At 42.2% G+C, this 15,553-nt stretch overlaps 1 protein-coding gene across 2 annotated transcripts; it reads right to left on the reverse strand.

Moving 5' to 3' along the window:
• Window positions 1–6,690: 6,690 nt before the first annotated feature.
• Window positions 6,691–13,535, reverse strand: LOC136008582 (myosin regulatory light chain 2, smooth muscle minor isoform). 2 transcript variants are annotated; one of them, XM_065668062.1, is made up of 5 exons: window positions 13,283–13,535; window positions 11,838–11,949; window positions 8,469–8,666; window positions 8,173–8,334; window positions 6,691–7,192 (listed from the first exon to the last, which is right to left on the reverse strand). In XM_065668062.1, the coding sequence occupies exons 3-5, from the start codon at window positions 8,650–8,652 to the stop codon at window positions 7,020–7,022; spliced, it is 519 nt and encodes a 172-aa protein (XP_065524134.1). In that variant the 5' UTR covers window positions 8,653–8,666; window positions 11,838–11,949; window positions 13,283–13,535; the 3' UTR covers window positions 6,691–7,019. The 2 variants fall into 2 exon arrangements, with proteins under 2 accessions (XP_065524134.1, XP_065524133.1); XM_065668061.1 differs by lacking the exon at window positions 11,838–11,949 and having other exon boundaries at window positions 13,283–13,372.
• Between the last annotated feature and the right edge of the window lie 2,018 nt (window positions 13,536–15,553).

Here is a 15,553-nt window from a genome sequence, read left to right on the forward strand (position 1 = left end):
TTTAAGGGGAGAGCAGCAGCAATGGCCATATGTAAGTATTTAGGGCAGAATAAGAATCATGGTAGCCTGTGATATCTTCTCGGAATCCTTTCCCAACCTCTGCAGGTGTTAGCTCATGAAGGAGTAAGCCATCCTGAGCCAGATGTGGTATTTCATAACCTTTAATGAACTTCTTTCATGAGTTTGCCTAATATGTCATCCTTAAATTGGTGTAAATTTAGCATCCACAATACCATTTGCAGGTGGTTTTGAATTCCTTTGCAAGGTTATTTGTTACATGAAGAACTTCACTTTACTAATTTTGAACCTACCTATTCCTGTTTTTATTTGATGCTCTCAACTTTGTACTGGTGGAAATGCTAAGGCTGAACTGTGTGTCCACCTTTTTGGTGTTACTTCTAGAGAGCACTTGCATGTTCTGCCAGCTGTAGCAGAGTCCTGCTTAGGTAATTTTTCTTGTGCAAAAGCTATTCCATACTTACGGTGATTGTAGAAGTAAGACTAAAGATGTGCATAGGGAACAAACAAAAGAGTCTAAAAAAGAGACACTAAATGAAAAAGCATATTTGTGATTTTCACATTGAATTACAAATTAAAAATGTGTCAAAGTTGGGTGGAACTTTTTGTCAGTTAAGAGATTTTTTCCTGATCATATTATCACTGTTCAACAGAAGTTGCAAATGCTAATTGCAGAGGTTAAGTATTGACAGCACAATCAAAATCAAATATATCCATTGAAGACAGTTCTAGTTCAACAGTCATTTAACAAAATCATTTTGACTGCCAATTGCTTCACCTAGTATTTTGGCTCATCCTTCTGCCTTTCTGTCCCTTCTTCCCTGATTACAGCTGGCGTCTGTTGTCTTTGTCAAGCTATCCCAAGCGCAGCACTGTATCAGTCAGAGTGACAGTCGTTCTTTTTGTGATGCTGCGAGTGTCGCAGAACTGTTCTGGAATTTCTCCAAAAATAGCTTCAGCACTGTGATCTAAAGGGCAAAGAAAGGTTTGAGAAGTCGTGAGGTAAAGAAGGATTCTGAATGCGTGTCCTCACTTGGGTCTCTTGGAGGGCCTCAGAGCAAGACTTCTAACCGTCTGTGGGGTATTCCCTGCTTTCATTCACAGACCTCATGAATAAAAGTGGTGAGTTACTGGTAACTTCTGGTGTGCACAGGTGAAGAAAAGGAGAGAACATGGAAGTTCTCTTGAGCATTGTATGACAATATGACAGGGCAAGGGCAAAGCAGAGAAATGTAATGCAACTTAAACAAAATAGAGTCAGTCTCCCAAGTGTTGTAAAACAGGAAAAAAAAACAAAACACCTCAATATAATGATCTAAATCTGCAGCTCAGTCACTCTATGAATAGGCGCTGAAATGTGTTTGATGGACTATGGAGGGATGGGACCCAGCAGAGAAGGTGCTCCTTGCATTTTGCATTCCCAAGTCCAAAGTCCATTATGTGTAACTTTTATATTTAAGAACACAAATTATTAAAAAAAAAGAAATTGAAAAGTATGTCTTGAGCTATTGGCTTCTTCTAGGAATTTGTGCCTTGCTACCTGTTCTCTGTGGTAAAGAAGTCACTACACCGCCACTTGTGCTGTATGCCTATCACTTGTTTTTTATGTTGCAGTAATCTTAGCAAAATCTTCGTGTGTTTCTTTCACCCTTTTTGCACTAGTTTTAAGCAGAAACATTGCCAGGCACTATGATTCCACAATGTTTATAAGTGAAATGCAAAAGTAAGTGTTAATAAGGTGTTCTTAGTTCGAAAAGGGTGACGCCTCCGGTCTTTCAAACACGTGCAAGTAATTCTGCTAACCTAAGAACATGCCTCTTTGCCCTTTCCATGTTAAATTAGCGTTTGTATCTGTCTGACAGTGTGTATGTATAAATAATAAAATGAAATGTGCTCAATGCTTGGCTGAAGGTCTAAAATGGTATTTTAAAACATACTCAGGAAACAAGAGGGAGTGTATTCAGTCAGGTGTTTGGTGTATAAAAGGTAAGCTCTTACCAGTTTTCTTTAGCTGATACCCATGCAAGTTTGGTTGGTGGAGCAATTTCAAAATGAGCGTGCTTCTTGTGAGATGGTAAGATGCTGCCAGTATAAAACCTATTGCGTTAGAGGTGGTCAGCTCACAATAAAGGAGGAGGAACGTGATAAAAGTAAAAAACCCAGTATCTGTAAGATACAATGCTAAGTCAAGGCTCAAGTTACTTGTTTCTGATGCCAGCTCTATTTCAGCACATACTAAGTCAGGGCCTTGCAGACCTCATTTTACACCCACTCACTTGAATATGCTAGACAAAGGCTGGCAATTCTTGCGAAATGCTGCCTTTTAACTCCCAAGGAGCTATGCATTCACAAATTAAAAGCCCAAAACGTAGTTCAGTATTTAGTGAGGTTGCACTCACTGATACCCGGAAATTACTAATTGAGGATTAAATAAGCTTTGCAAAATTGAGCAGTGATGGTTTATAAGAATACAAAATGAATGCTGCTGTCACATACCACATACTCCTTTAGGCGCACGTCTTAAATTTAGTCTTGACCTGCCTAACCATGTAGTATTTGCAAGTGATTTCAGCCTGTATCAAAGTGCAGGGCTGCCTTACAAGGGGGTGAAATCATGGCTGCGTGGCAGAGGAATCTGCATGCAGCCAGATGTTGGGATTTTCCAGGAGGCAGTTGGATTTCATGTTCTCCTCCTGTTCATTACCTGCTTCCAAGAAACACATGAACACCTTCCCTTAGGTTTATTACATTCATACGAACTGCATAACTCCTTACGCCCTATGATGCAGTGTATTTATCTATTATGTATGATCTGTTCTCTAGGGAATATCGCGCGTTTGGCCTAAAAACATTCCTTGTTGTTGAAATTTGAAATAGAAGTTATTTTTTGCAAGGTCCAGTGCAGTGGTTCCCAAAGGGTGTGCTGCCACATCAGCCTGCCTGCTTTGTTTGCCCACAGCAATGGAGCTTTCTCCTATATACCCAAAATGGGTGGTCCTGGGAAAGGATGTGTGTATGGGCCTACGGGCTGCAGATTTAAGCAGGAAGAGCAGCCATTGCCCTCCACTGTTCTTTTTAAAGATGGAAAATACTCTATCTAATATATCAAAAGTTTAGGAAAAGGGTGATTGATCTCTGTGGAATTGCTGCTCAGAGCACATCAAAACTGAGCTGTGTGGAATCTCCTTCTCTCCCCCCGCCCCGTATTGCTTTTCAGCATTTTGTGGTAACTTACTTCTAAGCTGCATTTTGAGAGGCATTTACCAATTTCATTTTGCCTCTGTATTGTTCCTGGTTCTGTAATTCTGAGTTATTGTCATCCTAAATAACTTTTCCTCGGGAGGAGGTTATGTAAAAATATCAGTCAAGTGTGAAAAGTGAAGCAAGCCAGCCAAAATAGGAGCATGGGTACACAGGCAATACCAATTGCGGATTAACTGCTGATACCTAAAATGTTCCTGACTGCTTCGATTGTTACTCATCCATTAGTTGGACTTGGATTGCCTGAATGCCTTCACTGTGGTAAAAGAGCTATTCGTAGCCCTTTGAGGCTCCCCAGGAACATGCCAAATAATGGGTTAGTATTATTCAAGACATAAAAAGGCCACAAGGAACATGATGACAAGATTTCAGATACTTTCCAGCTTTTTGGAACAAATACACTGGGCAGGACACAAAGACGTACTGTTACTGATGTCTTCTGCCAGGATGGGGCCCCTGTGCTATATTTTGTTTCTCAACGTACCCTGGTGATCCTAGAAACAAGTGGTCTAAAGATAGTTCTTAGGTCAGTGGGGAAACAGATCCTTACTTCAAAAATGTACAAACACCATCTCTGTGACATCAGTTAGCTGCTCACCTAGTATGTTAAGCTGCCCTCATGTTGTGAAATGCTTCAGTCATCTGATCACTGTGTGATAAAACGTGGTTTTATTTCCTTAAACGCAGATAAAGAGCCAAATCAAGTGTATCCTGAGTGTTAAAATGTTGTGTGTTACCAGTATCTCCAGGAACAGTCATGGGGGGAAGCAGCAGACAAGCATGTACTGGCTGCATGTCAAAAACACACCCGTTCTGGAGGTTTCTCATGCAGCTGCAGTAGCTCCTTGGCTTCAGTTTGGCCTCTGCGGATGTAGCCTTAGAACAGGGTAAATGGGTCACGCAAAATAAATCACTGCTTTTCAGTAGTGCTTCACAGGGCATTATATATCACTATAGATGTAGGGCTATTAAATGCATGCATCTGCTGTGTAAATAGTTTTCCATTGTGAGCTTAGTCTGATGTAGAGCTTGGAGACCATTATATCTGAACCCCAAGGGAGAAAAGATTAGGCTTCAAGATCTTGACTGTAAACTGCAAAGCTAAGTCATCAGAATCTTAAGCTGTTTCAGTGACCAAAGTTATTTTTATTTTTGGAAGTGGATTATTGATGACACATCCCTACAGCCTCGGCATGCAGCCTCAGCTGTCTGGATGTCCCCTGTGGCTTAGCCACAAAGTGCATCTGATGCTCTTATATGGTCTCTTGGCTGGCTCTGTTGGCTGTGTAGCCTTCCCCTGCTAAGGGGTCTGTGCCCGCCTGCAGGTTAACTGGTCATCTATATTACAACACCAATACTAGGGAAACTGGCACTTGGAAGGGCATCATTAGTTGTACTTGAACAGCCTTGGAAGTTTTTCTCAGTAACATGTCTTCCTGAGCAGGTATCTGTGTATTAATGTGGTTCCCCATCCCTACCCCCTCATCAGAGGAAGCAGCTGAGACTGTAGCACCCACACGGTGCAACAAGGAACCCAGTGGCTGTATCTCAGTTTTCAGCTAGCTGCTCAAAAGTAGAGAGCGACAGTACAGAAGGTTTTCAAGTAGACAACTTCCTCTCAAGGAGGATCCTGTATTTTACTTAAGTAACTCATTTATGGTTTAAAAATCACTACTTCAATGCTTCCAGCAAGAAAAATCCAGCTGGCTTCTGTGCCTGTTACTCAAAGTAACATACCAGCACCTAAAATTTACTGAGAAGATGGGATCAGGAAAAGACTGGTTTGGGGATCCAGTGTTCATAACAGAAGGAAACTGACCCTCTGAATCTTGCACCATTTAGACATTCAAAGGGAAAAAAGAATCAAGACCAGTCTAACATCTATCTTTTGTGAGGGCTCCTTGCATGTATACAATACTGAACTGCAGAGAGGTGACAAGATTAGTCAAGAAGTGACAGCATAACTGTTCTTTGGCTTAATGTTACATAGCAATGGTGCAACAAGACAAGTGTTTCCTAGATCTACACAGTTGTCTGTGTCACATGGGTACTGAAGGTGAAAAAGCTTCCCTCCATACTTGTAAGCTACCTTCCAAAAAAAAAATCAGCTGTTGCTAGAACCTTGCAGGCAACCCATGAAGAAACACCTCAGCAACCCCACTGAAGAGCACCGAGACAGTTTAAAAGCAAACACTTGAGAAAAGGAGTAGGTGCAGCAGCCTGAAGACATGCACCAAAGAATTTGTCTGTGTGGGAGAAAGAAAAATTGAGGCAAGACCAAAACTGGGACAAGAATGGCTGAAAACTTAAGTAAGCCCAGAAAAGGAAGAAAGCACCCAGGAATACCAGAATATGCCTATGAAGTATACTTTGTAAAGTTAACTCATTTACAGAGCTAAAGGCAGAACATCTTCAGGAGCTGCCACACTAGGAACCTAAGCAAGATTAGCCAACCAAGCCTCCATAATACCATATGGAAAAATGAGGCAATCCCTCTGTACAGTATGAGCTGCCCCAGCCTTTGCAATTGTAGAGTAAACTTAAGATCCCAAGGAAGAGGGGTCCTAAGTAATGTGTAAGTGGCTGAGGGCATAGTTTCTAGACAAGAGGTCATCACTTTAATAAAGATCCCCCTTACACTTTTCAGCTTGCAGTAACCAAGAGAATGAGACCTATTGCAGGACAGAGTCCTGCTCAGAACTCAGAGAACAACCTTCCTCTTTTCTTGGTATTGGAGACAACAGCATCAGCACAGCTGTTCCTCGGTCAACAATTCTTGCCTGGTTAAAAGCCATTTTATCAATGTAGTAAGGAGTATTTGTGATCTTTTAAAAAACGTGAGAGGGACTTCAGCATCTATATATGGGGATTTACCAAGTTAATTCTCATAACTTCAGTGTCATTCTTAGCTGCAGAACAGTGAAGCTTTCTGTCAGTTTTCTGCCATGTACTCCTGTTAGTGCTAGGACAGATGCTGCAAGCTCAGGGATTCCTTTGTACAGGCTCCCTTTAGCAGAAGGGAAAAAAATATGTCCAATCCCCTGCTAATAATCTGGCAATAGCCAGCATGAAAAGTTGGCAAAGAGGAATGCAAATTTTGACACAAAAGTATTGCTAAAACCTGATCAATATTAAAAGGAAGTAAAAGCTGGGCATGGTGTCTGTTGGCAATGAGGCAATTGTTAACAACCTTTCCCAACCGTTTTTCTGGTGACCATGTAAAAAACCCAAGGTAAGAGATTTCTACAGCTGCATTATTAAAGCTACAAGCACACACTGCAAGGAGCATTTCAGAACTCTGGCAACAAACATTATGTAAATGAGTTTTCCAGCGTGATTTGCAACTGCAAGTATAATTCATTTAACAGCTACGTTTACTAAAGCATAATAGAAATATTCTTCACAAAAGAATTTGAGGTATTTTATCTATATAGCAATCTTTATTTCAAAATGGCATTTATTACAAAAATGTAAAAATCCAGCTAAACCAGAAACATTGAGATTAATTATTCTGGACTAAAAAGTCCAGGGATCTTTGTCCCCATATCCTTTCCCTCACAATATTTTCCCCTCTTCCAGTTTGATTACACAGGTGCAAATGTGCCTAAATGGCCTGGAATAGATAAATACATTGAGAAAGGCAAAAGCTGTAAAGCTAAAGGCATGCAACAAGTTCTATCAGGAAGAAACCCTCAAAAATAAATGTAAGTGTAAAGTAGAGATAATCTGCAGGTATCCGCTCAGTCGTCCTTGTCTTTTGCTCCATGTTTCAGGATGCGTGTGAACTCAATGTAGTTGAAGTTCCCCTTTTTGTCGATGGGAGCCTCCCTGTACAGCTCATCCACCTCCTCATCTGTGAACCTGTCTCCCATTGTGGTGAGCAGCTCTCGCAGGTAGTCTTCTTGGATGAACCCTGGAATACAATGTACGAGGACATAAGAAAAAGGAGTTTTTATATTTATCTGCTAACAGATGGATGAAAATGTATTTCCCTGAATTCTTTGTTTCAGTTAAAGACAGCTACAGTCTTTGTTGCCAAATGAAAACAAAGACATTAAAGCCTATTACTAGAGTTGCAAATTAATTACAAGCATCTAATTAAGTCAAGCCTCTTAGTGCATTTGCCTCATCTCACTCCTTCAAGTAAAGGCCATCTTATGATTTGCCTGTGTTGTTTCAGAGAATATACAAATTTGTCAGTATATGTATTGGACCTTCTTCCCAACAGCCAAGCTATACTCCTAGTAGTACCAAAAGCCTTTAGCAGTTGTGTATTTTACACAAAAGGGATCTGTTTGTCTTGAACATTCCTAATGAAAATCAGTATAAAAACCCCCAAAATTACAGAACTTGGCAACTACCAATGTTCAACAAGTGCACGAAAACACAGTTTGAAATACTTCGAAGATTTGAAATTGATCTTAAATCAGTGGCGAAGCTCAGATTTACTAGACTGGTTGCAAAGAACACATTTGGGCATTGTTTATAAAACAAGCAGCCTTATATAATTTGTGACTCCTATTAGCACTCTTGTGAGTCACACAGGGATTTTCATCTATTTGGTTTCTTCTCCTTTAAGTGCATTTTAACAAAGAGAAGGTGGATACGAGTTGCCAACAGAAAACAAGCTCTTCATAAAAGCACAATGGCTTTGAAGACAAGGGTTCTCCTCACAAAAGTTGCCTTGAAGCTGAATTTTAAGTTAGGAAAAATATAGACCCTGGTTCCCAAATCAACATTTTTGATTATTATTTTTTTTTTTTTTTTACCTTCTGCTGTCCTGAATACCACCAAAGGGCCAGAAATTTGGGATCTTAAGTTTTATAGTGTTTGAAAAAGTAATTTCAGCTGATGGGGACACAGGCATGATTTTTAGTTATTTCACCTACGTACCTGTTGCTTCTTCATCGAAGCAAGCAAAAGCATTCCTGATTACGTCTTCCGGGTCAGTGCCATTTAACTTCTCACCAAACATTGTGAGGAACATTGTGAAATTTATAGGGCCTGGAGCCTCATTCATCATGGAATCTAGGTATTCATCCGTGGGATTCTTTCCTACAAATAAAAGGATTCATGGTCGGTTTAGCTTTCAAACTAAAAGTAACCTGAAAAGCAAATCCCAGACTCCATTATTCTAATTCTAACTGCACAAATTTGCCTGTCAACCACAAACAGAAAAGTGACATTACCAAGGGAGGCGAGCATATCATGCAAGTCCTCTTTGTCAATGAAGCCATCCCTGTTCTGGTCAATCATGTTGAAGGCCTCCTTGAACTCCTGAATCTGCGACTGATCAAACATCGCAAATACATTGGAAGTGGCGCGCTGAGGGCGCTTCTTGGTGGTCTTCGTCTTTGCTCTTTTGCTGGACATGTTGGCTGTTGGTTCTAGGGGAACAGAAACATACCCAGGATTTAGCCTTATTAAATCAGACTGCAAGTCCTTGGGAGAGGGGTGGATAAAGGAATATCAAATTCCGTGTTGTAAATGTGAATTTGCTTATAACAACTGGTTATAAATGTATTATTTAGTATCTCTGGCTTTATTTTCTTTCAGTTGCTACTAAGCACATTTTCCAGACTCAAGGACTGGCACTGTAAGCCAGTAGCAGGCTACATTAGGAAACCAAATCAAATAATAAATTCACAAAGTGAAACTCACACAGTGCTTTTGTTGCTGATTCAATACTTTATCTGTGCCTTCTGCAAATTAAGACTACATACTTAGCAGTTAAGGAGGCACTGCTGTCCTACCATGTAGAAGGATATGGGCTGCTAACCTAGTATAGTGTGTAGTGGTTAACTAAATCAAGCAGTACGCTAAACTAACATTTGTCAGGAGAAGAGTATTTTAGGCTCTGAATAACATTTTGTTAGAATAGCTGCCATTAAAAGAGTAGCAGGTCTCAGGACACAGAATGACCCTGGTGAGAGCCTGTGGGTTTTGTGCAGATTTCTCCATGGTGCTGGGACAAAGATCTGCCAAAGAACTCCTACTACAGTTCTTTCATCACAGTCAACTAGGGGATTGTATGTGGTGGAGAAAGGACACTGACTTGGTTCAAAAGCACTACTTTGCTATTCTGTTACACAGTGGAACTATTACACAACACATGCAAATGCAAGCATACTAGCTTTAAAATAAATTGACATAATAGTTCTAGAAATCTCAAGATGGTTTCTTTTAAATTATCAACCTTTCAAAACATATATTCTTACAGAATCTTTATATAGTTTCATGTATCAAATATACTGATTTAATTGTTTCTCTTGAGCTGTCAAATGAAGAAATACATGTGGCAGTTCACTTGTTGTAACACTGAGATAATTAGAAGAGAGGCTTTCAAGTTAACTCTTTCTATTTGGCTGGGAAGATACGATTTAGCCATCAAGTATGGTTGACAGCACAAACAGGAAAAGCTGAGTCATTGACTGAAATGCAAACACAAAAGACCTCAACGCTGCTATTGGATCAGAAGAAGATAGACACTGGTTAATGTTGTTTCTAAAAGTCTTCTTTCACCTCTACGCTTTAGTTTTAACTAGTGCAAGCAATCCATGCTGCTGTCATACTTTATTATGCCCAAACTAAGTGTTACGCAAACCATGTTCCTTCTAGCCTCTGTTGAATTTTACAAGGAGCACTGCACCAACTCTGTCCTGAAATAGGACAAAGTTAAACTTCACCTGCAGTCACAAGAATACCAACAGTCTGAAATTTAATTTTGTAACTTAAAAATTGTCTGGTCAGAAAAGCAATTTAATCAGTCATAGTACACTTCTGTTTCTTGGACAGCTTGCTCAAAGTTACAATATTTTCTGTCAGACTCCTGACAAGAAAGACTGAAGTCACTAACTGTGATTGATCCTTAAAAAAGGGAGTAAATTTAAGTAAGTAACTCCCATACATAGTTAATCCAATATTCAGGCAAAAAGCAGTTAGTTTGGTTTTTCTTTGTTTGCTTGTTTTGTTTTTAATTAAAAGGAAATATATTTTACCTTGATTTTTATCAGGTACCTGACACGCTGTACCAAGCATCTGGATCATAAAAGGATATTCCATGGTTATGTCCTTCTCAGTCTGTCTACAAAGAGCGTTACTGATCTCCCCTGCTAATTCCACGCTTTTAAATCCTGCGTGCATATACAACGTTCCTCTGACGTATAAAACAAACCATTATATCCCAAACTAAAAATAGCTTATGAAATGCAACCACACATCCTTCAGCAATGAAGTTCTCTTCATTGCATTCACTAACCACAAGCTATCAGAGATGTCTGGTCTCCAATGAATACTTCAACAAATAAACATGAACTCCTGACATCTAGATACTTATGAAGACAATAAGGTAGATTGCTTTCAAGCTGCAGTCAAGTTGGGCATACCTTCAGTGTTTTTCTTACCTCAGTAAAAATACTCATGCAAATTACTGTTAAACTCCAGATTATTTATAAAGTTCCACTACCCAAAAATAGAGTCAAACAGTAGTTTCCAAGGATGTGGCCTGAGAAGTTCACTTTGCATGTGCTGCCAGGCAGCACTTCCAACAAGCTGCTACCTGCAATTCCCTTGGGTGCAATTCCATCTTAGTCAAGAGGCAGCAACAGAAGCACACTACTACCAACTGTACCTGCACATGGCAGGAGAGCCTCTTTTTAACTGTTCAGAAAATTGCGTACTAGAGAAGAGAAAAATTTGCTGGTGCTTGCATTATTATTCCCCAAGTTTCCCTCCAGCGGGCTCAGGAGGCAGGTGTATGGAATACAGATGACACAACTGCTTCACTTTGAGAGACCTGTCAGCCTGCATGTAAAGAAACATTAGGTCTCAAGAGATTGTGGTGCCTTTCAGCACAAGTTTGGTGCAGCTGTGCCCATTTGGTGCACTCCACTCTGGGCAACTCTATCAGAAAAAGGGTGATAAATTTTAAAGTCCTCAGGCAAATAAGGACATCAACCCATTTAGCCAAAGAGATCCATTCATGATGAAAAGGTTCCAAGTGTTTACATGCAGTATACCTCTCTGTGTACAAGAGTGACTGATGTAGTGAGCCAGAACTAACTTGAGTCAAGCACTGGACCCACTAATTTTAGAAAAAATAGTATTTTACCTAATAAATCCAACAGGTCATTTATATATAAAAACCCTCTATGCTTTTATAATTGAAATATGGTAAGTATACGCTGAAAATAGAAGAATCTCAGTAGATGTAAAGTGGAAATACTTCACATTAGATAGTACAAGTCATGACAGGCAAGTTTAGTCTGTTTAAAACTGCGATGCACTGGATGGTCTGGGACTTGTTTTGGAAACAGTTCAAGAAACTTCTAATGCAAGACCTTGCCTGTAAAACTTACCATAATATATTTCCAAAAACATAATCTTTACTTGGGAAGATTTAAACATATTAAAAAAAATAATAAAAGGGTAGTAATAGCATGCACTGCACTCTGCCGCTTGCACATGTACATTCATTTTCTTTGTTAACCAACAGCAACAGCTATCAAACAAGGCACACACAAACACAGAAGCACAGAAAGTCATCTTACAGCCCTTACCTCTGGGCAAAGGATAAACCCCAGGAGGAGACAAAACTGAGCAACTAAAGAGCTTGAGCCAGCCAGTAAGATATGAAACTTCATAACCCACCAACAGTGCTGCAGGCTGGATCTGTTTAGAGGTAGTGACCAAAAAGTACGCTTTAGAAAATATCCTCATGTTTCAACACTGCTTTTATAATGATTTGGGATGCCTATAATGCAAGATTTGTTCCAGTATTAAAGGGTGACTACAAAGAAGATGTATACTCCCTTTTTACAAGGAGTCATATGGAAAAGACAGAGGTAATGGCCACGAGTTACTCCTGTGGACATTCTAATTGGACACAACAGGAAATTTTTTCCACAAAGAGAAATCAGCCATTGGAATAATCTTCCCAGGGAAGTGGTGGATTCCCCAACACTGGACACTTCAAATATTCAGCTGAACAGGGTGCTGGGACATCTAGTCTAGGTCATAGTTTGTCTGGAAAGGTTGGGTCAGATGATCCTTGAGGTCCCTTCTAACCTGGGATTCTATGAGTCTATGACAGAAATAAAAAAAACAAACAGCCCACAAACAAAGCAGCCACATAATAAAACCCTACAGCCCACACTCAGGAAAGCCTCTACATGACCTAAGGTAACAGTCACCTTCCTTTCAATCATCAAATTGAATCAGCCTCAAAGCTAAATCCCAAGTTCTGTCCACATAACCAATTACAGCATCAGGTACGACCATGCATCCATCACAGTACGGGTGGTAGCAGGAAGCGATAAAACTGGGGCACGATGAGCTGATCTGTAGCAAGGCTCAATAAAGAACAGATTACACTTTGAAAAAGGGAAATAAAGACCACACCCTCTCAGTCTTGAAAGTCATCTTAATGCGCTCCTCACGAATAAGCTTTCCTAAACCCCTGTACAGGAGTCAAACTTGCCTTAAAATCCATTGTCTTTGATTCAACAGGGCCTCCGCAACTCAGACAGCGGAAACCACTACGAGCTGTTCCTCAGAGCTCTGTCGTGGCCACGGTTATTTCAAAACGTACGCAGGAAAGAAGAGACTCACGGCCTCTCCTCCTATCTCTGCCCCTTCAGCCATGGCAGCTTTCACACTGGCCCTTCCCCTGCTCTAACTTATGGTGAGGAAACGGCTGCAAGAGGGTCGATACGGCCGGAAGGCAGCCGGTCACTTGCCACGGGGCCCGGCTGGTGTGCCCACGGTAACGGCCCCACCGACCCATTCACAGGGCCGCACTGAGAAAGCCGCGGGGCCGACGTAACACAGGGCTCCAGCCAGGCCCGGCAGCACAGATGCGAGAGCTGAGAGGAGCTGCCTCCGAGGCGGGCGACGCCGCAAGCGACCCCGGCCCGGCTCCTCAGGCGGCCTGACCCACCGCACCCCAGCTACAGAGCCCGCAGGCGGCCGCTGCGGCCCCGACCCAGCGCCGGCCCCACCTCACCTGAAGTCGGCAGGAGAGAAGCCTCGCCCTAGCGCGGCAGGGAGCACCGGCAACAACGGCACTTCCGGAGAGCCCGCGGCCACCGCCCCGCCGGTGCAAAGGAAGGAAGACGTGGGCGAGACCATCGGCGCGAAGAGGAGGAGGGGTGGCGGCGAGGCTCGTCGCTTCGGTGTCAAGGTTGCACAAGCAGTGCCAAGAAGAGACCCCGGCGGCGACTGTGTGCTTCGCGGTTCCTATAGGGAAGCCTCTATCTTCCCCGAGACCGTAAGCTCAAGGCCCGTGCTCAGTCTCTGTCGCATCGTGTCTACCCCCCGGCGGAGCACAACCTTGGTGCAGCGCGATGCAGTCACCGCATTCCACGGACAGGGGGGCGGAGGAAATACCGCGTCTGCCCTTATAAGGCAACGGCGGGAGTTTCCTGCGCGTCCGGCTCGCTGCGGCGGGCGGGGCCTCATCCCTTCGCCCCGCCTTCCCGGCCGCGCGCGGGTGGGGGCCCCGGGGCGGGGCGGGCGTTACCCGCCGTGTCCGCCCCGCCCCTCCCCTCCCGGCGCCTCAGGGCCCGCCCCGCCCGGCTCCGCGCGTCCCTCCCGCTGCCCTCATAGCGCCCGCCGCGGACCGCCCTTCGCAGCTCCGTGTGCTGCCTTTACAAGGACCGTTCGTGCGGGGGCCTCGGGGGGCACGGACCTGGCCTGCGCCCCTTCCCTCACACAAAACCAGAGCGTCTTCCGGGATGGCTTTGGCCATGCAGGGGCCGGGAGCCGGCCGAATAAAAGTGCGTTTTATGGTGCTGTCGTGCGTGCTCGGGAGGGGCTGTGTTGGCAGAAATCCCTAAGGAATAGGGCTTATGCCGGTTTGTTGTCTGTATGTCAGCCCAGTATTTGCTGCCTCAGCCGATGGCGGCAATAAAACAGGTGGCCTGAGGCCTTGGGTGTATTCAGCTCTTGGTCTGTGGAAACAGTGAAGGATTACACCTATTTCTGACTTTTTTTTTTTTAGGGAAATAAAATAGAAGGCTCTAAGGGAGACCTTAGAGTAGCTTTCCAATGCTTAAAACGGCTTACACGAAGTGTGGAGGGGGACATTTTACACAGCATATAGTGACAGGACAAGGGGGAATGGCTTTGAGCTGAAAAGAGGGGAGTCAGTGGCAAAACTGACGTGATTTAGCAGTTAGTTAGCCCTGGCAAGAGCAGCAGTGGGAATCTGTATCTGTGTTAGAGGCATTTTTATCCAATGAAATAAATAATATTCAATGACAATTCCTATTTATTTCCTTCAAAAATGGATACAATACTAACTCAGGGATTTGTAAGTGTGTTTATTTTTATGGCCTACTCCAAAATAATTTTTTGGAGTACCCAAAATCGGAATAATCAAAAATGTATGACTAAAAGAGCAATCAAAATGTGAATAATGAATATGTAGGAACACCTGTCAGAAGAAGCCTTCATACTTGGTATCTGTGTTTGAAGTGTCTGGCTATGAGTAGCTGCCGGGTTTAATATTTAATGTAATGAGTAATACGTAATATATTGACTAACCACAGAGGACTTCAGCCTGTATTACTAAATCACCACAGGTGAGCTCACCTTATTGCCCTTCGAACTTTTGCAAGATTTTTTTCTTTTGAATAATTTCATAATGGGAAAAGGTGTGCAACCTTTTATTTTGGAAAGTAGGGAGAAATTTAAAGACGCGATAGATTTCAGGCGTCTTTAAGAAACACAGATGGCAGTAATATTGATTCAGGAACAGCAGCTGTGCTTCCAGAAAAATAAATAATTAGCCAGTTATAAAAAAATATGCGTAATTCATTTGTAACCTTCTTCATTAGCTCTTACTAAACTTCTTCAGACTGTATAAAAGCTTCATGAGTTCCACTTTGCAGATGGTGACACTGAAGCACAGGTGGGCTAAACAAGCAATAATACATAAATGCTAAACATGTGGTTTGGAATGTAAAAGGATTTTCAGTCAGGTGCGAAGTTTCTGAGTTTTACTTCACTGAGATTTGGAAGCTTGCACACTTCCCAAAACCCCTGTGAGTCTCTGAACACCTAAATTACTCTAGAATCCACCTGAAAGTGACTTACATGCTACTTCCTCAGAAGCCAGGGGTCCCTAAAGGAGGAAGTTTTCCAAGACTGCTTTTAAATTCTTGAATATATCGTAAAATCACGGAATGGTTTGGGTTGGAAGGGAAAAATTACCAAGTAAATAAGTACAATAACAATAACAAAAATATAACAATAAGAAGAAGCAGCTTAATAC

This window comes from Lathamus discolor, chromosome 2 (assembly GCF_037157495.1).
Source record: "Lathamus discolor isolate bLatDis1 chromosome 2, bLatDis1.hap1, whole genome shotgun sequence".
NCBI classification, from domain to species: Eukaryota; Metazoa; Chordata; class Aves; order Psittaciformes; family Psittacidae; genus Lathamus; species Lathamus discolor.